The 23,371-nt window shown below is 43.6% G+C and overlaps 1 protein-coding gene across 1 annotated transcript in view; it reads right to left on the reverse strand.

Moving 5' to 3' along the window:
• Window positions 1-23,371, reverse strand: part of DGAT1 (diacylglycerol O-acyltransferase 1) — a 56,761-nt gene that overhangs the window by 7,455 nt on the left and 25,935 nt on the right. Inside the window, exons 9-15 of the mRNA XM_058824728.1 lie at window positions 17,861-17,964; window positions 17,163-17,201; window positions 15,286-15,327; window positions 9,144-9,188; window positions 6,610-6,722; window positions 1,591-1,656; window positions 550-637 (exon numbers count right to left, since the gene is read on the reverse strand). Coding sequence (XP_058680711.1) covers window positions 550-637; window positions 1,591-1,656; window positions 6,610-6,722; window positions 9,144-9,188; window positions 15,286-15,327; window positions 17,163-17,201; window positions 17,861-17,964 — 497 coding nt within the window. The remainder of the gene's footprint in view (window positions 1-549; window positions 638-1,590; window positions 1,657-6,609; window positions 6,723-9,143; window positions 9,189-15,285; window positions 15,328-17,162; window positions 17,202-17,860; window positions 17,965-23,371) is intronic.

Genomic DNA, 23,371 nt, shown 5'->3' on the forward strand with positions numbered 1-23,371 from the left:
GGGAATTTTGGGGTTCTGAGTGGGAATTTTGGGGGTTCTGAGTGGGAATTTTGGGGTTCCTGGAGGGATTGGGGGGGCCCTCCTGGTAATTTTGGGGGGTCCCAGTGGGGATTTTTGGGGTTCTGAGAACGAATCTGGGAGGAGCCCCCCAAGATTTTGGGGTTCCCAGAGGGAATTTTTGGGGTTCCCGGCCGGAATTTGAGAGTCCTCAGTGGGAATTTTGGGGTTCCCAGGTGGATTTTGGGTGCTCTAAGCGGGGAATTTTGTGGTTTCCCCCCCATATTTCGGGGTTCCCGATGGGAATTTTGGGGTTCCTGGTGGGAATTTTGGGGTCCCTGAATGGGATTTTGGGGCTTCCTGGCTGAATTTTGGGGCCTTTTCTCAGGAATTTTGGGGGCTTTTTTGGGGGATTTTGAGGGTTTTCAGTCAAAATTTGAGAGTTTTTAGTGGGAATTTCAGGGTCCCCCCCATATTTCGGGGTCCCTGATGGGAATTTCGGGGTTCCCGGTGGGAATTTTGGGGTTCCCGGGTGGGTTTTGGGGTTCCCACCTCGTGGAAGAAGGCGGACGCCAGGAACACGGCCGCCTGCGCCGTCCATTTGTTGACTCCTCTCCTCAGCATGGGCTTGTAGAAATGCCTGGGGACCCCCCAAAATCACCCCGGGAACCCCAAAAATCAACACGGGGCACCCCAAAAACGGGGCGACCCCGAAACGACCCAACCACAAAAAAAAACCCGTCCAAAAAACCCCCAAATTATCCCCAAAAGTCGCCCCCAAAACCCCCAAATTCCTCCCCAAAAAACCCAAATTTCCCCCCAAATACCCAAACTCCCACAAAATCCCCCCAAAAATCTGGAATTCCCCCAAAATCTCCCCTCAAAGCCCCCAAAAGCTCCAAATTTCCCCTTGAATTCCACCCAAATTCCTCCCCAAACCCCAAATTCCCTGAAATCCCCCCCAAATTCCCCCAAAATCCCAAATTTCCCCCAAAATCCCTCCCTAAAAGCCCCAAATTCCCTGAAATCCCCCCAAAATCCCAAATTTCCCCCCAAAATCCCTCCCTAAATCCCCCAAATTCCCTGAAATCCCCCCAAAATCCCAAATTTCCCCCAAAATCCCTCCCTAAAACCCCCAAATTTCCCTCCAAACCCCCCCAAAATCCCAAATTTCCCCCAAAATCCCTCCCTAAAAGCCCCAAATTCCCTGAAATCCCCCCAAAATCCCTCCTTAAAACCCCCAAATTTCCCTCCAGATCCCCAAAAATCCCAAATTTCCCCCCAAAATCCCTCCCTAAAAGCCCCAAATTTCCCTCCAGATCCCCCAAAATTCCAAATTTCCCCCCAAAATCCCTCCCTAAAAGCCCCAAATTCCCTGAAATCCCCCCAAAATCCCTCCCTAAAAGCCCCAAATTTCCCTCCAGATCCCCAAAAATCCCAAATTTCCCCCCCAAATCCCTCCCTAAAACCCCCAAATTCCCTGAAATCCCCCCAAAATCCCAAATTTCCCCCCAAAATCCCTCCCTAAAAGCCCCAAATTTCCCTCCAGATCCCCCCAAAAATCCCAAATTCCCCCAATTTCCCCATCCCCACCTGAGGCACCACTTGTGCACGGGGATGTTCCAGTTCTGCCAGAAATACGTCACCGACTCCGAGTTCCTGCGGAACAAAGGCTCAGGGACCCCAAATTCTTCACCAAAATCACCCCAAAATCACCCCAAAAATAACCCAAAAATCACCCCAAAATCGTGCCAAAAATAACCCTAAAATCACCCCCAAAATCACTCCAAAATCCTCCAAAAATTATCCCAAAAATAACCCAAAAATCACCCCAAAATCTCCCCAAAATCACCCCAAAAGTCACCCCAAAATCATGCCAAAAATAGCCCTAAAATCACCCCAAAAATCACTCCAAAAATCATCCCAAAAATATCTCCAAAAATAACCCAAATATCACCCCAAAATCTCCCCAAAATCACCGCAAAAATACCCAAAAAGTAACCCCAAAATCATCCCAAAATCACCCAAAAAATAGCCCCAAATTAACCCCAATATCCCCCCCCCAAAATAACCCAAAAATCGCCCCAAAAATAAACCCCAAATCACCCCAAAATAACCCAAAAACCACCCCAAAATAGCCCCAAAACCACCCCAAAAATCACCCCAAAATCAATCCAAAAATAACCCCAAAATCATGCCAAAAATAGCCCTAAAATCACTCCAAAATCCTCCAAAAATCATCCCAAAAATATCTCCAAAAATAACCCAAAAATCACCCCAAAATCTCCCCCAAAATACCCAAAAAGTAACCCCAAAATCATCCCAAAATCACCTCAAAAATATCTCAAAAAAACCCCCAAAATCACCCCAAAAATAGCCCCAAATTAACCCCAAAATCACACCAAAAATAACCCAAAAATCACCCCAAAAATAAACCCCAAATCACCCCAAAATAACCCAAAAAATCACCCCAAATTAGCCCAAAAATCCCCCCAAAATAACCCAAAAAATCACCCCCAAAATAACCAAAAAAATCACCCAAAATTAGCCCAAAAATCACCCCAAAATAACCCAAAAATCACCCCAATATCCCCCAAAATAACCCCAAAATAACCCAAAAATCACCCCAAATAACCCAAAAAATCACCCCAAATCACCCCAAAATAACCCAAAGATCACCCCAAAATAACCCAATAATCACCTAAAATTAGCCCAAAAATCACGCCAAAATCACCCCAAAAATAAACCCAAAATCACCCAAAAAATAACCCTGAAAACAGCCCAAAACCAGCCCAAAATCACCCCAAAAATAAACCCAAAATCGCCAAAATTCCGATTTTTTCCCCAAAATTCCAATTTTCCCCCCAAATTAATCCCGATTTCCCCTCTCGCCACCAGTCGCGGTAGAACTCTTGAATTTCCCCCCAAAATTCCAATTTCCTGCCCCAAAATTGGGAATTTTTCCCCAAATCTCCCCCAAAATTCACATTTCCTCCTCAACTTTCCCCCAAAGGCCCCAAAATCCCAAATTTTCTCCGCCAAAATTCCAATTTTCTCCCCAAATCCTCCCCCAAAATTCCGATTTTCTCCCCAAAATGCTCCCAAAATTTGGATTTTTATCCCCTGAAATTCCAATTTTCTCCCCAAAATGCCCCAAAATTCTGATTTTTCCCCGAAATTCCGATTTTCTCCCCAAAAATCTCCCCAAAATTCTGAATTTCCTCCCAAAATCGCCCCCAAATTTGGATTTTTTCCCCCAAAATCCCTCCCAAACATCCTCAACATTCTCCCAAAATTCTCCCCAAAATCCCCCGAAAATTCTGAATTTTCTCCCCAAATTGCCCCAAAATCCTGAATTTTCTCCCTAAAATTGCCCGAAAATTCTCAATTTTCTCCCCAAATTCCCCCCAAATTCTGAATTTTCTCCTCAAAATGCCCCTCAAAATTCAGAATTTCCTCCCAAAATCCCCCCAAATTTGGATTTTTTTCCCCCAAACATCCTCAATATTCTCCCAAAATTCTCCCCAAAATCCCCCAAAAATTCTGAATTTTCTGCCCCAAAATCCTGAATTTTCTCCCAAAAATCGCCCGAAAATTCTGAATTTTTTCCCCAAATTCCCCCCAAATTCTGAATTTCCTCTCCAAAATCCTCCCAAAATTTGGACTTTTCCCCAAAAATCTCCCCAAATCCTGAATTTTCTCCCCAAATTCCCCCTTAAATTCTGAATTTTCTCCCCAAAATCTCCCCAAAATTTGGATTTTTTCCCCCAAAATCCCTCCCAAACATCCTCAATATTCTCCCAAAATTCTCCCCAAAATCCCCTGAAAATTCTGAATTTTCTCCCCAAAATCCTGAATTTTCTCCCCAAATTGCCCCAGAATCCTGAATTTTCTCCCCCAAAATCCTGAATTTTCTCCCCAAATTCTGAATTTTCTCCCCAAAATCCTGAATTTTCTCCAAAAATCGCCCGAAAATTCTGAATTTTCTCCCCCAAAATTCTGAATTTTCTCCCCAAATTCCCCCTTAAATTCTGAATTTCCTCCCCAAAACCCCTCCAGAACATCCCCAAAATTTGGATTTTCTCCCCCAAATTCCGATTTCCTGCCCCAGAATGCCCCCAAATTCCATTTTTTTCCCCCCAAAGTTCCATTTTTCCCCCAAAATTCCATTTTTTCCCCCAAATTCCATTTTTCCCCCCAAAATTTCATTTTTTCCCCCCAAAATTCTGATTTTTCCCCCAAAATTCCATTTTTTCCCCCCAAATTCCATTTTTTTCCCCCCAAAATTCCATTTTTTCCCCCCAAATTCCATTTTTTCCCCCCAAAATTCCATTTTTTCCCCCAAAATTCCATTTTTCCCCCCAAAATGCCATTTTTGCCCCCAAAATTCCATTTTTTCCCCCCAATTTTCCCCCTAAATTCCATTTTTTCCCACCAAAATTCCATTTTTCCCCAAAAATTCCATTTTTCCCCCCAATTTTCCCCCCAAAATTCCATTTTTCCCCCCTGAAATTCCTTTTTTTCCCCCCAAAATTCCATTTTTCCCCCCAAATTCCATTTTTTCCCCCAAAATTCCATTTTTTCCCCCCAAAATTCCATTTTTTCCCCCAAAATTCTGATTTTTCCCCCAAAATTCCATTTTTTCCCTCCAAAATTCCATTTTTTCCCCCAAAATTCTGATTTTTCCCCCAAAATTCCATTTTTGCCCCCCAAAATTCCATTTTTTCCCCCCAAATTCCATTTTTCCCCCCAAAATTCCATTTTTGCCCCACAAAATTCCATTTTTTCCCCCCAATTTTCCCCCTAAATTCCATTTTTTCCCCAAAATTCCATTTTTTCCCCCAAAATTGATTTTTCCCCCAAAATTCCATTTTTCCCCCCAATTTTCCCCCTTAATTCCATTTTTTCCCCCCTGAAATTCCATTTTTTTCCCCCCAAAATTCCATTTTTCCCCAAAATTCCATTTTTTTCCCCAAAATTCCATTTTTCCCCCCCAAAATTCCATTTTTCCCCCCAATTTTCCCCCTTAATTCCATTTTTTCCCCCCTGAAATTCCATTTTTCCCCCAAAATTCCATTTTTTCCCCCCCAAAATTCCATTTTTCCCCCCAAAATTCCATTTTTTCCCCCCCAAAATTCCATTTTTTCCCCCCAAAATTCTGATTTTTCCCCCTAAATTCTGATTTTTCCCCCAAAATTCCATTTTTTCCCCCCAAAATTCCATTTTTTCCCCCCAAATTCCGATTTTTCCCCCAAAATTCCATTTTTTCCCCAATTTTCCCCCTAAATTCCATTTTTTCCCCCAAATCCCTTTTTTCCCCCCAAAATTCCATTTTTTCCCCCAAAATTCCATTTTTCCCCCAAAATTCCATTTTTTCCCCCCCAAAATTCCATTTTTCCCCCCAAATTCCGATTTTTCCCCCTAAAATTCCATTTTTTCCCCCCAAATTCCATTTTTCCCCCCAATTTTCCCCCTTAATTCCATTTTTCCCTCAAAATTCCATTTTTTTCCCCCAAAATTCTGATTTTCCCCCCAAAATTCCATTTTTTCCCCCAAAAATTCCACTTTTTCCCCCAAAATTCCATTTTTCCCCCTAAAATTCCATTTTTGCCCCCAATTTTCCCCCAAAATTCCATTTTTTCCCCCAAAATTCCATTTTTCCCCCCTAAAATTCCATTTTTCCCCCAAAATTCCATTTTTTCCCCCAAAATTCCATTTTTCCCCCCAAAATGCCTTTTTTCCCCTAAAATTCCATTTTTGCCCCCAAAATTCCATTTTTTCCCCCCAATTTTCCCCCTAAATTCCATTTTTTTTCCCCCCTAAAATTCCATTTTTCCCCCCAAAATTCCATTTTTTCCCCCCAAAATTCCATTTTTCCCCCTAAAATTCCATTTTTCCCCCCCAAAATTCCATTTTTGCCCCCAATTTTCCCCCTTAATTCCATTTTTTCCCCCCTGAAATTCCATTTTTCTCCCCTAAAATTCCATTTTTTCCCCCCAAAATTCCATTTTTCCCCCCAAAATGCCATTTTTTCCCCTAAAATTCCATTTTTGCCCCCCAAAATTCCATTTTTTTCCCCCCAAAATTCCATTATTCCCCCCAATTTTCCCCCTTAATTCCATTTTCCCCCCAAAATTCCATTTTTTTCCCCCAAAATTCCATTTTTCCCCCTAAAATTCCATTTTTCCCCCTAAAATTCCATTTTTCCCCCTAAAATTCCATTTTTGCCCCCCAAAATTCCATTTTTGCCCCCAATTTTCCCCCTTAATTCCATTTTTTCCCCCCAAAATTCCATTTTTCCCCCTAAAATTCCATTTTTCCCCCTAAAATTCCATTTTTGCCCCCAATTTTCCCCCTTAATTCCATTTTTTCCCCCCTGAAATTCCATTTTTCTCCCCTAAAATTCCATTTTTTCCCCCCAAAATTCCATTTTTCCCCCCAAAATTCCATTTTTGCCCCCCAAATTCCATTTTTTTCCCCCAAAATTCCATTTTTTTCCCCCAAAATTCCATTTTTGCCCCCCAAATTCCATTTTTGCCCCCCAAATTCCATTTTTTTTGCCCCCAAAATTGCATTTTTTCCCAAAATTGCATTTTTTCCGCGGGCCCTGACCACCAGTCTCGGTAGAACTCTCGGTCCCCGAACTGCAGCAGCTCGGCCACCGCGTTCAGGCACGAGTGGAAAAAGCAATAGAAGAACATCAGCCAGATCAGGTGGTTCGGGACCTGCAACACAAATTCAGGCAAAAATGAAAGTTTTTAGGAAAAAATTGGGATTTTTATTGAAAAAGAAAGGGATTTTCAAAGGGGAAAATTGGGATTTTTCTTGGAAAAAAATTGGATTTTTTTTAAAAAAGTAAAGGGATTTTTAGAGGGAAAAATTGGGATTTTTCTTGGAAAAAAAATGGGATTTTTGGGGGAAAAATGGGATTTTTCTTGGAAAAAAATTGGAATTTTTATTGAAAAATAAAGAGATTTTTATAGGGAAAAATTGGGATTTTTAGAGGGAAAAATTGGGATTTTTCTTGGAAAAAATTGGAATTTTGGGGGGAAAATAAAGGGATTTTTAAAGGGGAAAATTGGGATTTTTCTTGGAAAAAAATTGGAATTTTTATTGAAAAAGAAAGGGATTTTTAAAGGGAAAACTGGGGGATTTTGGGGAGAAAATTGGATTTTTGGGGGATTTTGGGGTTCGGGCACGAGTGGAAAAACCAATGGAAAAAACTCAGCCGGATCAGGGGGTTCGGGACCTGCAATGGGGAGAAAAACCAAAATTTTGGGAAAAAATTCAAGTTTTTAGAAAAAAATTGGGATTTTTGGGGGGAAAATTGAAATTTTTGGGGAAAAAATGGGAATTTTGGGGGGGAAAATGGGAATTTTTGGGAAAAAAATTGAAATTTGGGGGGAAAAATTGAAATTTTTGGGGAAAAAAGGCATTTTTCAGGGAAAAAAATGGGATTTTTTTGAGGGAAAAATGAAAATTTGGGGGGAAAATTGGGATTTTTGGGTGATTTTGGGGAAAAAATGGGATTTTGGGGGGGTTTACAGAAAAACATTGGATTTTTCAGGGAAATCTGAATTTTTGGGGAAAAATTGGGAAATTTTGGGGGAGGAAAAATGGGGATTTTTAGAGGGAAAAATTGAAATTTTGGGGGAAAAAAATGGGAATTTTTGGGGGGAGAAATTGAAATTTGGGGGGAAAAATTGAAATTTTTGGTGAAAAAATGGGAATTTTTGGGGAAAAAAATGGGATTTTTTTGAGGGAAAAATGAAAATTTTGGGGGAAAATTGGGATTTTTGGGTGATTTTGGGGCAAAAAAAAAAAGGAATTTTTTTGGGGAAAAAAATGGGATTTTTGTGGGGGATTTAGAGAAAAACATTGGAGTTTTCAGGAAAATCTGAATTTTTGGGGAAAAAATTGGGAATTTTTGGGGGAGGGAAAAATGGGAATTTTTGGGGGGAAAAATTGAAATTTTTGGGGAAAAAAGGCATTTTTCAGGGAAAAAATGGGATTTTTTTGAGGGAAAAATGAAAATTTGGGGGGAAAATTGGGATTTTTGGGTGATTTTGGGGAAAAAATGGGATTTTTGGGGGGAAAAATGGGATTTTTGGGGGGTTTAGAGAAAAACATTGGATTTTTCAGGGAAATCTGAATTTTTGGGGAAAAATTGGGAAATTTTGGGGGAGGAAAAAAGGGGATTTTTAGAGGGAAAAATGGGAATTTTTGGGGGGAAAAATTGAAATTTTGGGGGAAAAATGGGAATTTTTGGGGAGAAAATGGCATTTTTGAGGGAAAAAAATGAAAATTTTGGGGGAAAATTGGGATTTTTGGGTGATTTTGGGGGAGGAAATGGGGATTTTGGAGGAAAAAAGGGGATTTTTAGAGGGAAAAGTGGGAATTTTTGGGGGGAAAATTTGAAATTTGGGGGAAAAAAGGGAATTTTTGGGGAAAAAATGGCATTTTTCAGAAAAAAAAGGGATTTTTGAGGGAAAAAATGAAAATTTGGGGGGAAAATTTGGAATTTGGATTTTTGGGTGATTTTTGGGCAAAAAAAAATAGGAATTTTTTTGGGGAAAAAATTGGGACTTTTTGGAGGAAAAAAATGGGATTTTGGGGGGGTTTAGAGAAAAACATTGGAGTTTTCAGGAAAATATTGGGAATTTTTGGGGGGAGGAAATGGGGATTGGGGAGGAAAAAAGGGGATTTTTAGAGGGGAAAATGGGAATTTTTGGGGGAAAAAATTGAAATTTTTTGGGGGGAAAAAATTGAAATTTTTTGGGGAAAAAATGGGAATTTTGGGGGGGAAAAATTGAAACTTTTGGGGGAAAAATTAAAATTTTTGGGGGGGAAAATTGAAATTTTTGGGGAAAAAATGGGAATTTTTGGGGGGAAAAATTGAAATTTTTGGGGGAAAAAATTGAATTTTTTGGGGGGAAAATGGGAATTTTTTGGGGAAAAAATGGGAATTTTTGGAGGGGGAAAAATTGAATTTTTTGGGGGGAAAAATGGGAATTTTGGGGGGAAAATTGAAATTTTTGGGGGGAAAATTGAAATTTTGGGGCAAATGGGATTTTGGGGGTTTCAGGGTGATTTGGGGGAGTTTTGGGGAATTTTGGGGATTTTGGGGATTTGCGGTCCGGACTCACGGCCAGCTTCAGGAGGCGCTCGATGATCCGGGAATAATCCATGTCCTGAAATTAATGGGAATTAATTGGGAAATGGGAATTAATTGGGGAAAATGGGAATTAATTGGTGGAAATGGGAACTAATTGGGGGAAATGGGAATTAATGGGGAAAATGGGAATTAATGGGAATTAATTGGGAAATGGGAATTAATGGGGAAATGGGAATTAATTGGGGAAAATGGGAATTAATTGGGGAAAATGGGAATTAATGGGAATTAATTGGGGGAAAATGGGAATTAATGGGGAAATGGGAATTAATTGGGGGAATGGGAATTAATTGGGGAAATGGGAATTAATGGGGAAAATGGGAATTAATGGGAATTAATTGGGGAAATGGGAATTAATGGGGAAATGGGAATTAATTGGGGGAAATGGGAATTAATGGGGAAAATGGGAATTAATGGGAATTAATTGGGGGAATGGGAATTAATTGGGGAAATGGGAATTAATTGGGGGAAATGGGAATTAATGGGGAAAATGGGAATTAATGGGAATTAATTGGGGAAATGGGAATTAATGGGGAAATGGGAATTAATTGGGGAAAATGGGAATTAATGGGAATTAATTGGGGGAAAATGGGAATTAATGGGGAAATGGGAATTAATGGGGAAATGGGAATTAATTGGGAAATAGGAATTAATTGGGGGAATGGGAATTAATTGGGGAAATGGGAATTAATGGGGAAATGGGAATTAATTGGGGAAATGGGAATTAATTGGGGGAAAATGGGAATTAATTGGGGAAAATGGGAATTAATTGGGAAATGGGAATTAATTGGGAAATAGGAATTAATTGGGGGAATGGGAATTAATGGGGAAATGGGAATTAATGGGGAAATGGGAATTAATTGGGAAATGGGAATTAATTGGGAAAATGGGAATTAATTGGGGGAATGGGAATTAATTGGGGAATGGGAATTAATTGGGGAAATGGGAATTAATTGGGGAATGGGAATTAATTGGGGAAATGGGAATTAATTGGGAAATAGGAATTAATTGGGGGAATGGGAATTAATTGGGGAATGGGAATTAATTGGGGAAATGGGAATTAATTGGGAAAATGGGAATTAATTGGGGAAATGGGAATTAATTGGGGGAAAATGGGAATTAATTGGGGAAAATGGGAATTAATTGGGGGAAATGGGAATTAATTGGGAAAATGGGAATTAATTGGGAAATGGGAATTAATTGGGGAAATGGGAATTAATTGGGGAATGGGAATTAATTGGGGAAATGGGAATTAATTGGGGAAATGGGAATTAATTGGGGAAATGGGAATTAATTGGGGGAAAATGGGAATTAATTGGGGGAAATGGGAATTAATTGGGAAATAGGAATTAATTGGGGGAATGGGAATTAATTGGGGAATGGGAATTAATTGGGGAAATGGGAATTAATTGGGAAAATGGGAATTAATTGGGGAAAATGGGAATTAATTGGGGGAAATGGGAATTAATTGGGAAAATGGGAATTAATTGGGGAATGGGAATTAATTGGGAAATGGAAATTAATTGGGGAAATGGGAATTAATTGGGGGAAAAATGGGAATTAATTGGGGAAAATGGGAATTAATTGGGAAATAGGAATTAATTGGGGGAATGGGAATTAATTGGGGAATGGGAATTAATTGGGGAAATGGGAATTAATGGGGAAATGGGAATTAATTGGGAAATAGGAATTAATTGGGGGAATGGGAATTAATTGGGGAAATGGGAATTAATTGGGGGAATGGGAATTAATTGGGGGAATGGGAATTAATTGGGAAATGGGAATTAATTGGGAAAATGGGAATTAATTGGGAAAATGGGAATTAATTGGGGGAAAATGGGAATTAATTGGGGAAAATGGGAATTAATTGGGGGAAATGGGAATTAATTGGGGGAAATGGGAATTAATTGGGAAAATGGGAATTAATTGGGAAATGGGAATTAATTGGGGAAATGGGAATTAATTGGGGAATGGGAATTAATGGGGAAATGGGAATTAATGGGGAAATGGGAATTAATTGGGAAAATGGGAATTAATTGGGTGAATGGGAATTAATTGGGGAAAATGGGAATTAATTGGGGAAATGGGAATTAATTGGGGAATGGGAATTAATTAGGGAAATGGGAATTAATGGGAATTAATTGGGGTAAAATGGGAATTAATGGGGGAAAAATGGGAATTAATTGGGAAATGGGAATTAATTGGGGATTTTGGGGATTTTGGGGGAAATTTGGGGGTTGGGGAGGATTTGGGGGAATTTCTGGGGATGGATTTGGGGCAAAATTTGATTTTTTTTTGAGGGATTTTGGGGGGAAATTTGGGGGATTTTGGGTGGAATTTGGGGTTTTAGGGGGATTTTGTTGGGATTTTTTGGGGAAATTGGGATTTTGGGGGAGGATTTGGGGGGTTTGGGATTTTTGAGGGGATTTTGGGGGGTTGGGGGAGGATTTGGGGGAAATTTCTGGGGATGGATTTGGGGCAAAATTCGATTTTTTGAAAGGGATTTTGGGGGGAAATTGGGATTTTGGGGGATTTTTGGGGGAATTTGGGGGGGGGGAATTGGGATTTTGAGGGAATTTTGGGGAAATTGGGATTTTTGAGGGGATTTTGAGGGGATTTTGGGGGAGGATTTGGGGGAATTTTTGGGGATGGATTTGGTGGAAAATTTGATTTTTTTTTGAGGGATTTTGGGGTTTTAGGGGGATTTTGTTGGGATTCTTGGGGGGAAATTGGGATTTTGGGGGAGGATTTGGGGGGTTTGGGATTTTTGAGGGGATTTTGGGGGGTTGGGGGAGGGTTTGGGGCAATTTCTGGGGATGGATTTGGGGGAAAATTCGATTTTTTGAAAGGGATTTTGGGGGGAAATTGGGATTTTGGGGGGATTTTGGGTTTTAGGGGGATTTTGTTGGGATTTTGGGGGAAATTGGGATTTTTGAGGGAATTTGGGGGGGAAATTGGGATTTTGGGGAGGATTTGGGGGAAATTTGGGATTTTTGAGGGGATTTTGGGGGGGTTGGGGGAGGATTTGGGGAAATTTTTGGGGATGGATTTGGGGCAAAATTCGATTTTTTTTGAGGGATTTTGGGGGGAAATTGGGATTTTGGGGGGAATTTGGGGGGGAATTTCGGGTTTTAGGGGAATTTTGTTGGGATTTTGGGGGAAATTGGGATTTTTGAGGGGATTTTGGGGGGGTTGGGGGAGGATTTGGGGGAATTTCTGGGGATGGATTTGGGGCAAAATTCGATTTTTTTGAGGGATTTTGGGGGGAAATTTGGGGGATTTTGGGTGGAATTTGGGGTTTTAGGGGGATTTTGTTGGGATTTTTTGGGGAAATTGGGATTTTGGGGGAGGATTTGGGGGAAATTGGGATTTTTGAGGGGATTTTGGGGGGTTGGGGGAGGATTTGGGGGAATTTTTGGGGATGGATTTGGTGGAAAATTTGATTTTTTTTTTGAGGGATTTTGGGGTTTTAGGGGGATTTTGTTGGGATTCTTGGGGGGAAATTGGGATTTTGGGGGAGGATTTGGGGGGTTTGGGATTTTTGAGGGGATTTTGGGGGGGTTGGGGGAGGACTTGGGGCAATTTCTGGGGATGGATTTGGGGCAAAATTCGATTTTTTGAAAGGGATTTTGGGGGGAAATTGGGATTTTGGGGGGATTTTGGGTTTTAGGGGGATTTTGTTGGGATTTTGGGGGAAATTGGGATTTTTGAGGGAATTTGGGGGGGAAATTGGGATTTTGGGGAGGATTTGGGGGAAATTTGGGATTTTTGAGGGGATTTTGGGGGGGTTGGGGGAGGATTTGGGGAAAATTTTGGGGATGGATTTGGGGCAAAATTCGATTTTTTTTGAGGGATTTTGGGGGGAAATTGGGATTTTGGGGGGAATTTGGGGGGGAATTTCGGGTTTTAGGGGAATTTTGTTGGGATTTTGGGGGAAATTGGGATTTTTGAGGGGATTTTGGGGGGGTTGGGGGAGGATTTGGGGGAATTTCTGGGGATGGATTTGGGGCAAAATTCGATTTTTTTGAGGGATTTTGGGGGGAAATTTGGGGGATTTTGGGTGGAATTTGGGGTTTTAGGGGGATTTTGTTGGGATTTTTTGGGGAAATTGGGATTTTGGGGGAAATTTTTGGGGGAAATTTGGATTTTGTTGGGATTTTGGGGGAATTTGGGGTTTTAGGGGGATTTTGTTGGGATTTTGGGGCTTTGAGGGGGATTTGGGAGGAATTTGGGGCTTTGGGGGATTGTAGGGGGAAATTGGGAGAAATTCTGGATTTTTTATTTTTTAATTTTGGGGGATTTGGGGGGGCTTGAGGAGGAATTTGGGGGAAATCGAGGGGGGAATTGGGGAAAATTCCATTTTTGGAGGGATTTTAGGGGGTCCCAGGAGGGATTTGGGGAATTTTGGGGGATTTTGGGAAATTTGGGGATTTGGGGGAGATTTGGGGGAAAATTGGGATTTTTGAGGGGATTTTTGAGGGGATTTTGGGGGAGGATTTGGGGGAATTTTGGAGGATGGATTTGGGGGAAAATTCGATTTTTTTTTGAGGGATTTTGGGGTTTTAGGGGAATTTTGTTGGGATTTTTGGGGGGCAATTGGGTTTTTGGGGGGATTTTGGGGGGTTTGGGGGAGGATTTGGGGGAATTTTGTGTTTTTAGCTGGGAATTCTCAGGGAATTTGGGATTTGGGGGGAATTTGGGCAAATTCAGGATTATTTTGGGGGGAATTTGGGGTAAATTTGGGGGGTTTGGGGGGGAATTGTCAGAGAACTTGGGATTTTTGGGGGGAATTTGGGATTTGGGGGGAAATTTGGGGTTTTGGGTGGGAATTTTCAGGGAATTTGGGGTTTGGGGGAATTTGGGGCAAATTCAGGATAATTTGGGGGATTTTGGGGTAAATTTGAGGATTTTAGGGGGGAATTCTCAGGAAATTTTGGGTTTTGGGGGGAATTTGGGGGATTTTGGCTGCAAATTCTCAGAATTTGGGATTTTGGGGGGATTTTTGGGGGAATTTGGGATTTTGGGGGAATTCAGGGGGAAATTTGGGGTTTTTAGATGGGAATTGTCAGAGAATTTGGGGTTTTGGGGGGATCTGGGGGGAAATCGGGGAGATTTTGGGGGAATTTGGGGTTTTCCCTGGAAATTCTCAGGGAATTTGGGTTTCTGGGGAATTTGGGATTTGGGGGGAAATTTGGGGTTTTGGGTGGGAATTTTCGGGGAATTTGGGGCGAATTCAGGATAATTTGGGGGATTTTGGGGTAAATTTGAGGATTTTAGGGGGGAATTCTCCGGAAATTTTGGATTTTGGGGGCAATTTGGGGGATTTTGGGGGTTTTGGCTGCAAATTCTCAGAATTTGGGATTTTGGGGGAATTTTTGGGGGGAATTCAGGATCATTTGGGGGAATTTGGGATTTTGGGGGAATTCAGGGGGAAATTTGGGGAATTTGGGGTTTTTAGATGGGAATTGCCAGAGAATTTGGGGTTTTGGGGGGATTTGGGGAGATTTTGGGGGAATTTGGGATTTTGGGGGAATTCAGGGGGAAATTTGGGGTTTTTAGATGGGAATTGTGAGAGAATTTGGGGTTTTGGGGGGATTTGGGTGGAAATTGGGGAGATTTTGGGGGAATTTGGGGTTTTCCCTGGAAATTCTCAGGGAATTTGGGTTTCTGGGGGAATTTGGGTGGAATTTGGGGAGGTTTTGGGGGCGATTTTTGAGGGATTTTGGGGAGGTTTTGGGATTTTGGGGGGAATTTGGGATTTTGGGAAGGGTTGGGAGGGAGTTTGGAGGGAGATTTGGGGGAAATTTGGGATTTGGGGAGGATTTTTGGTGAATTTTGGGGGCTTTGGGCGGGGTTTGGATCAATTCAAGATTTTGGGGGGGGTTGGGATTTTTCAGGAGGTTTTTGGTGAATTTTGGGGGTTTTGGGTGGGAATTTTCAGGGTTTGAGGGAATTTGGGGGGGATTTTAGGGGAATTCAGGATTATTTGGGGCTTTTGGGTGGGAATGGGCAGGAAATTGGAATTTTTGGGGGGATTTTGGGGAGACTTTGGGGCAATTTGGGGTGGAATTTTCAGGGTTTGAGGGAATTTGGGGAGGGGTCGCCCCCATCCTCACCTGGAAAGGTTTCATGGAGTTCTGGATCGTGGGAACCATCCACTGCAAAGGGGAACAGCAGCTCCAGAAACACAAAAAAAAACCGAAAAAAAACCCAAAAAAAATCCAAAAAAAATCCCCAAAAACCCCCCCAAAAAATCCCCAAAAAAATCCCCCAAAAAACCCCAAAAAATCCCAAAAAATCCCCAAAAAATCCCAAAAAATCCCCAAAAAACCCCCAAAAAACCCCCAAAAAATCAAAAAAAAATCCCCAAAAAACCCCAAAAAACCCCCAAAAAATCCCCAAAAAATCCCCCAAAAAATCCCCAAAAACCCCTAAAAAATCCCCCAAAAATCCCCAAAAAATCTCACAAAGAACCCAAACCCCTGCCCAAAAAAATCCCCAAAATAAACCCCCCCCAAAAAACCCTAAAAAACTCCCAAAAAGACCCTTAAAAAATCTCCAAAACCCTCCCAAAAATTCCCTCCCCCCCAAAAAAACCCCAAACATTCCAAACACCAAAAAAACCCCCAAAAAACCTCACAAAAAAACAACAAAAAAACCCTCAAAGAAAATGCCCCAAAAAACCTCAAAAATCCGCCCCAAAAAAACCCAAAAAAGACCAAAAAAGTCCAATAAAAACCAAAATATTCCCCCAAAAATCTCAAAAGACCCAAAGAGCCTCCCCAAAAAACCCAAAATACCCCCAAAACCTAAAGAAGCCCTACAAAATCTAAAAAAAAACCAAAATTCCTCAAAAAACCCCAAAAATTTCCCCAAAAGCCCCCAAAATTTCCAAAGAAACCCAGAAAAAAACGAACCCCCCCCAATTTCCCAAAAAACCCAAATAATCCCCAAAATCCCCCCAAAAAAACTCCAAAAATCCCCCAAAAAACCTCCAGAAATCCCCCCCAAATCCTAAAAAAAACCCCTAAAAAAAGCCCCAGAAACCCCCTCAAAACCCCCCAAAAAAACCCAAAACAAATCCCAAAAACTTGAGAAAAAGCCCAGAAAAAAATCCCAAGAAAACTCCAAAAATCCCCAAGACGTCCTCAAAAATCTCCCCAAATAAACCCAAAACACCCTCAAAAAAAACCCCAAAAAAATTCCTCGAAATCCTAAAAAAAAAAACCCCAAAAAATCCCCCAAACCCAGAAAAAAGCCCCCAAACCCCCCAAAAACTCCCAATTGCCCTCAGAAAACTCTCAAAAGTCCCCCACAATTAAAAACCCCCCACAAACCTGAAAAAACCCAAAAAACAAACAAAAAAAAATTTTCCAAAAAACCTAACGCCAAAACCCCCTGAAAAAACCCGGAAAAAAACCTCAAAAATTTCCCAAAAAAGCCCCAAAAAAACCCCAAAATAAGGCACTTAAACCTCCAAAAAATCCTTAAAAACCCTCACGAAGCTCCACCAGAAAACCCCAAAATCTCCCCGAAACACCCAATAAAAACCCCAAAACCCCTCTAAAACCTGAAAAAACCCAAAACCCCCTAAAAATGTCCGAAAAAGCTGAAAAAACCCAAAAAAATCCCCCAAAAAATCCCCCCGAAGGCCGCTCCCTCATACCTTGGCCCCGCCCACTTCTCCTGGCCACGCCCACTTCCCTTGGCCCCTCCATTGTCTTGGCGCCGCCCCTTTCCCCTGGCCCCGCCCCTTCCCATTGACCCCTCCCATTTCTTGGCCCCACCCCCTCTGCTGCCCATTGACCCCGCCCCCTTTTCTTTGGACCCTCCCATTTCTCTTGGCCCCTCCATTATTCTTGGCCCCGCCCCTCTCCCGTCCCGTGGCTCCGCCCTCTCCCCTTGGCCCCTCCCATTTCCATTGCCCCCTCTAGGCTATAGCCACGCCCCCTCCCGTTGGCCCCGCCCCTTTCCCGTGGCCCCGCCCCCTCACCTGCTGGATCAGCCCCACCAGGAGCTGCGTGAAAAACAACTGGGGGGGGGAGGGGAGAGAGAGCGAGGCTGAGAGACCCCTCCCCAAATTCCGGGAGCACAAAACCCCCCCCGAACCCCCCCGGGGACCCCCCAATCCACCCAGGGTCCCTGAAATCCCCGTGGGACCCCCAAAATCCCCCCAAACCACAACTGGGACCCCCCAAATCTCCTCCAAACCCCCCAAATCCTTCCTGGACCCCCCAAATCTCCTCCGAACCCCCCAAAATCCCCCCTGGAACCCCTCAAATCCCCCCTGGGACCCCTCAAAGCCCCCCAGGGCCCCCCAAATCTCCTCCGAACCCCCCAAATCCCCCCGGGCCCCCCAAATCCTGCCTGGGACCCCCCAAATCTGCTCCGAACCCCCCAAATCCCCCCCTGGGACTCCCCAAATCTCCTCTGAACCCCCCAAATCCTGCCTGGGACCCCCCAAATCTCCTCCGAACCCCCCAAATCCCCCCCAGGACCCCCCAAATCTCCTCCAAACCCCTCAAATCCCCCCTGGGACCCCTCAAAGCTCCCCTGGGATGCCCCAAATCTCCTCCGAACCCCCAAATCCCCCCCTGGGCCCCCCCAAATCTCCTCCGAACCCCCCAAATCCCGCCTGGGACCCCCCAAATCTCCTCCGACCCCCCGAATCCCCCGGGCCCGGTCCGTCACCATCTCGCAGAGGCGGCGCAGCAGGAATCTCTTCCTGAGGCGCGGCGAGCGCGGGAAGTTGAGCTCGTAGCACAGCGTGGGCGCCAGCAGGAAATAGTACAGGTCTGGGGGGCACAAAGGGGGGCTCAGGGACCCCCAAAAACAGCCCCAAAACAGCCCCAAAAACCCGCCAAAAACGGCCCGAAAACAGCCCCAAAAATACCCCCAAAAGACACTGAAAACAGCCCAAACCCGCGCCCAAAACAGCCCCAAAAGATCCCCAAAAAGACTCCCAAAACAACCCGAAATCAGCCCAAAAGCACCCACCAAAACCAGCTGAAAATATCCCCACAACACCCCCAGAAAGACTCAAAAAAGCCGCCAAAACCAGCCTGAAAACAGCCCAAAAGCACCCCTGAAAACAGCCCCAAAACCATGCTGAAAACACCCCCAAAATACCCTGAAAACACCCCAAAAAACTCACCAAAAACACCCCAAAAACATCCTGGAAACATCCCCAAAAATACCCCCCAGACACACTGAAAACAGCCCCAAAACAGCCCCAAACCACGCTAAAAACGCCCTGAAAACACCCTCAAAAATAGCCCAAAACACCCTGAAAATACCCCAAAACCGAGCCCCAAAACACCCTGCAAACATCCCCAAAACCACCCAAAACTGCCCAAAACCCAGGCTAAAAACACCCTGAAAACACCCTGCAAACAGCCCCTAAAACAGCCCCACAAAAACCCCCAAACCACCCTGAGAACACCCCAAAATCACCCTGAAAACGCATCAAAACACCCCAGAAACACCCCCAGAAACACCTCAAAAACACCCTGAAAACAGCCTGGAAACTGCCAAAACACACTGAAAACAGCCCAAAACCACCCCCAAAAACCACCCTGAAAATACCCCAAAACACTCCCAAAATCATGCTGAGAACAACCAGAAAACACCCTGAAAACACCCCCAAAAATACCCCAAGACATCCTAAGAAAACCCCAAACCCACCCTGAGAATACCCCCAAAAACAGCCCAAAACCACCCCGAAAACAGCCTGGATTCATCCCCAAAAACACCCTGAAAACAGCCCAAAATCACCCCAAAAACAGCCTGAAATCATCCCCAAAACCACCACCAAAAACACCCTAAAACAGGCAAAAAATACCCTAAAACAGCGAAAAATACCCCAAAAACCAGCCTGAAATCATCCCCAAAAACACCCCCAAAACAGCCTAAAACAACCCAAAAATACCCCAAAAAACAGCCTGAAATCATCCCCAAAAACACCCCAAAACACCCTAAAACAGCCCAAAAATACCCCAAAAAACAGCCTGAAATCACCCCCAAAAACACCCTAAAACAGCCCAAAATCACCCCAAAAAACAGCCTGAAATCATCCCCAAAAACACCCTGAAAACACCCTGAAAACAGCCGTGAAAGGCCCCAGAAACACCCCAAAACAGCCCCTAAAAACACCCCAAAAAAACCCCAAAAAACCCAAAACCAGGCTAGAAACACCCAGAAACCATCCCCAAAAACACCCCAAATACACCCCTAAAACCACCCCAGAATCATGTGAAATACACCCAAAAACCAGCCTGAAAACAGCCCCAACCCCCCAAATACACCCCAAAATCATGTTAAAAACACCCTGAAAACATCCTGAAACCACCCCAAAAACACCCAAACATCCCCCCAAAAACAACCAGAAAACACCCCCAAAAATACCCTAAAAACACCCCAAAACACCCCAAAACCAGAATAAAAACACCCTGAAACCACCCCCAAAAACACCCTAAAAACACCCCAAAACATCCCAAAACCAGGCTAAAAACACCCTGAAAACAGCAGTGAAAGCCCCCAGAAACACCCCAAAACAGCCCCTAAAAACCCCAAAAAACCCCCAAAACAGCCCCTAAAACCCCAAAAAAACCCCAAAACACCCCAAAACCAGGCTAAAAACACCCAGAACCCATCCCCCAAAAACCCCTAAAAACACCCCAAAATCATGTTAAAAACACCCTGAAAACATCCTAAAACCACCCCAGAATCATGTGAAATACACCCAAAAACCAGCCTGAAAACAGCCCCAACCCCCCAAATACACCCCCAAAACACCCCTAGAACCATCCCCAAAACCACCCCAGAATCATGTTAAATACACCCAAAAACCAGCCTGAAAACAGCCCGAAAATCCCCCAAAACCACCCCAAAATCATGTTAAAAACACCCTGAAAAACATCCTGAAACCACCCCAAAAACACCCAAACATCACCCCAAAAACAACCAGAAAACATCCCCAAAAACACCCTAAAAAAACCCTGAAAACAGCCCAAAACCACCCCAAAAACAACCAAAAAACACCCTCAAAAACAACCAGAAAACACCCCCAAAAACACCCTAAGAACACCCCAAAAACCCCAAAACCAGGCTAAAAACACCCTAAAAACAGCCATGAAAGGCCCCAGAAACACCCCAAAACAGCCCCTAAAAACACCCAAAAAACCCCAAAACACCCCAAAACCAGGCTAAAAGCACCCAGAACCCATCCCCAAAAACACCCCAAAAACACCCCAAAACACCCCAAAATCATGTTAAAAACACCCTGAAAACATCCTAAAACCACCCCAGAATCATGTGAAATACACCCAAAAACCAGCCTGAAAACAGCCCCAACCCCCCCAAAACCACCCCAAAATCATGTTAAAAACACCCTGAAAACATCCTGAAACCACCCCAAAAACACCCAAACATCCCCCCAAAAACAACCAGAAAACACCCCCAAAAATACCCTAAAAACACCCCAAAACACCCCAAAACCAGAATAAAAACACCCTGAAACCACCCCCAAAAACACCCTAAACACACCCCAAACCAGCCCCAAAACCAGGCTAAAAACACCCTAAAAGCAGCCGTGAAAGGCCCCAGAAACACCCCAAAACAGCCCCTAAAAACCCCCAAAAAACCCCAAAACAACCCAAAACCAGGCTAAAAACACCCTGAAAACAGTTGTGAAAGGCCCCAGAAACAGCCCAAAACACCCCCTAAAAACCCCCTAAAAACCCCCAAAACACCCCCTAAAAACCCCCAAAAAAACCCAAACACCCCCTAAAAACCCCCCAAAAACCCCAAAACACCCCAAAACCAGGCTAAAAACACCCAGAACCCATCCCCAAAAACACCTCAAAAACACCCCAAAAACAGGCTAAAAACACCCTGAAAACAGCTGTGAAAGCCCCCAGAAACAGCCCAAAACAGCCCAAAACAGCCCCAAAACCAGGCTAAAAACACCCCCAAACACCCCCTAAAAACCCCAAAAAAACCTAAAACACCCTGTGAAAACCCCAAAAAAACCCCAAACACCCCCTAAAAACCCCAAAACACCCCCTAAAACCCCCCAAAAAACCACAAAAACCCCAAAACCAGGCTAAAAACACCCAGAACCCATCCCCAAAAACACCCCCAAAACCACCCCAAACCACCCCAAAACAGCCCCAAAACCAGGCTAAAAACACCCTAAAAACAGCTGTGAAAGGCCCCAGAAACACCCCAAAACAGCCCCTACAAACCCCCCAAAATCCCCAAAACAGCCCATAAAAACCCCAAAAAAACCCAAAACAGCCCAAAACCAGACTAAAAACACCCTGAAAACAGCTGTGAAAGCCCCCAGAAACACCCCAAAACAGCCCCTAAAAACCCCAAAAAACCCCCAAAACAGCCCCTAAAAACCCCAAAAAAACCCCAAAACACCCCAAAACCAGGCTAAAAACACCCAGAACCCATCCCCCAAAAACACCCTAAAAACACCCCAAAATCATGTTAAAAACACCCTGAAAACATCCTAAAACCACCCCAGAATCATGTGAAATACACCCAAAAACCAGCCTGAAAACAGCCCCAACCCCCCAAATACACCCCCAAAACACCCCTAGAACCATCCCCAAAACCACCCCAGAATCATGTTAAATACACCCAAAAACCAGCCTGAAAACAGCCCGAAAATCCCCCAAAACCACCCCAAAATCATGTTAAAAACACCCTGAAAACATCCTGAAACCACCCCAAAAACACCCAAACATCACCCCAAAAACAACCAGAAAACATCCCCAAAAACACCCTAAAAAAACCCTGAAAACAGCCCAAAACCACCCCAAAAACAACCAAAAAACACCCTCAAAAACAACCAGAAAACACCCCCAAAAACACCCTAAGAACACCCCAAAAACCCCAAAACCAGGCTAAAAACACCCTAAAAACAGCCATGAAAGGCCCCAGAAACACCCCAAAACAGCCCCTAAAAACACCCAAAAAACCCCAAAACACCCCAAAACCAGGCTAAAAGCACCCAGAACCCATCCCCAAAAACACCCCAAAAACACCCCAAAACACCCCAAAATCATGTTAAAAACACCCTGAAAACATCCTAAAACCACCCCAGAATCATGTGAAATACACCCAAAAACCAGCCTGAAAACAGCCCCAACCCCCCAAATACACCCCAAAATCATGTTAAAAACACCCTGAAAACATCCTGAAACCACCCCAAAAACACCCAAACATCCCCCCAAAAACAACCAGAAAACACCCCCAAAAATACCCTAAAAACACCCCAAAACACCCCAAAACCAGAATAAAAACACCCTGAAACCACCCCCAAAAACACCCTAAACACACCCCAAACCAGCCCCAAAACCAGGCTAAAAACACCCTAAAAGCAGCCGTGAAAGGCCCCAGAAACACCCCAAAACAGCCCCTAAAAACCCCCCAAAAACCCCCAAAACAGCCCCTAAAAACCCCCAAAAAAACCCCAAAACAACCCAAAACCAGGCTAAAAACACCCTGAAAACAGTTGTGAAAGGCCCCAGAAACAGCCCAAAACACCCCCTAAAAACCCCCTAAAAACCCCCAAAACACCCCCTAAAAACCCCCAAAAAAACCCAAACACCCCCTAAAAACCCCCCAAAAACCCCAAAACACCCCAAAACCAGGCTAAAAACACCCAGAACCCATCCCCAAAAACACCTCAAAAACACCCCAAAAACAGGCTAAAAACACCCTGAAAACAGCTGTGAAAGCCCCCAGAAACACCCCAAAACAGCCCAAAACAGCCCCAAAACCAGGCTAAAAACACCCCCAAACACCCCCTAAAAACCCCAAAAAAACCCCAAACACCCCCTAAAAACCCCAAAACACCCCCTAAAACCCCCCAAAAAACCACAAAAACCCCAAAACCAGGCTAAAAACACCCAGAACCCATCCCCAAAAACACCCCCAAAACCACCCCAAACCACCCCAAAACAGCCCCAAAACCAGGCTAAAAACACCCTGAAAACAGCTGTGAAAGGCCCCAGAAACACCCCAAAACAGCCCCTAAAAACCACAAAAAAACCCCAAAACAGCCCCTAAAAACCCCAAAAAACCCAAAACCAGGCTAAAAACACCCAGAACCCATCCCCAAAAACACCCCAAAGCACCCCAAAAACACCCCAAACCACCCCAAAACCAGGCTAAAAACACCCTGAAAAC

This window comes from Ammospiza caudacuta, chromosome 1 (genome assembly GCF_027887145.1).
Source record: "Ammospiza caudacuta isolate bAmmCau1 chromosome 1, bAmmCau1.pri, whole genome shotgun sequence".
Classification (NCBI taxonomy): Eukaryota; Metazoa; Chordata; class Aves; order Passeriformes; family Passerellidae; genus Ammospiza; species Ammospiza caudacuta.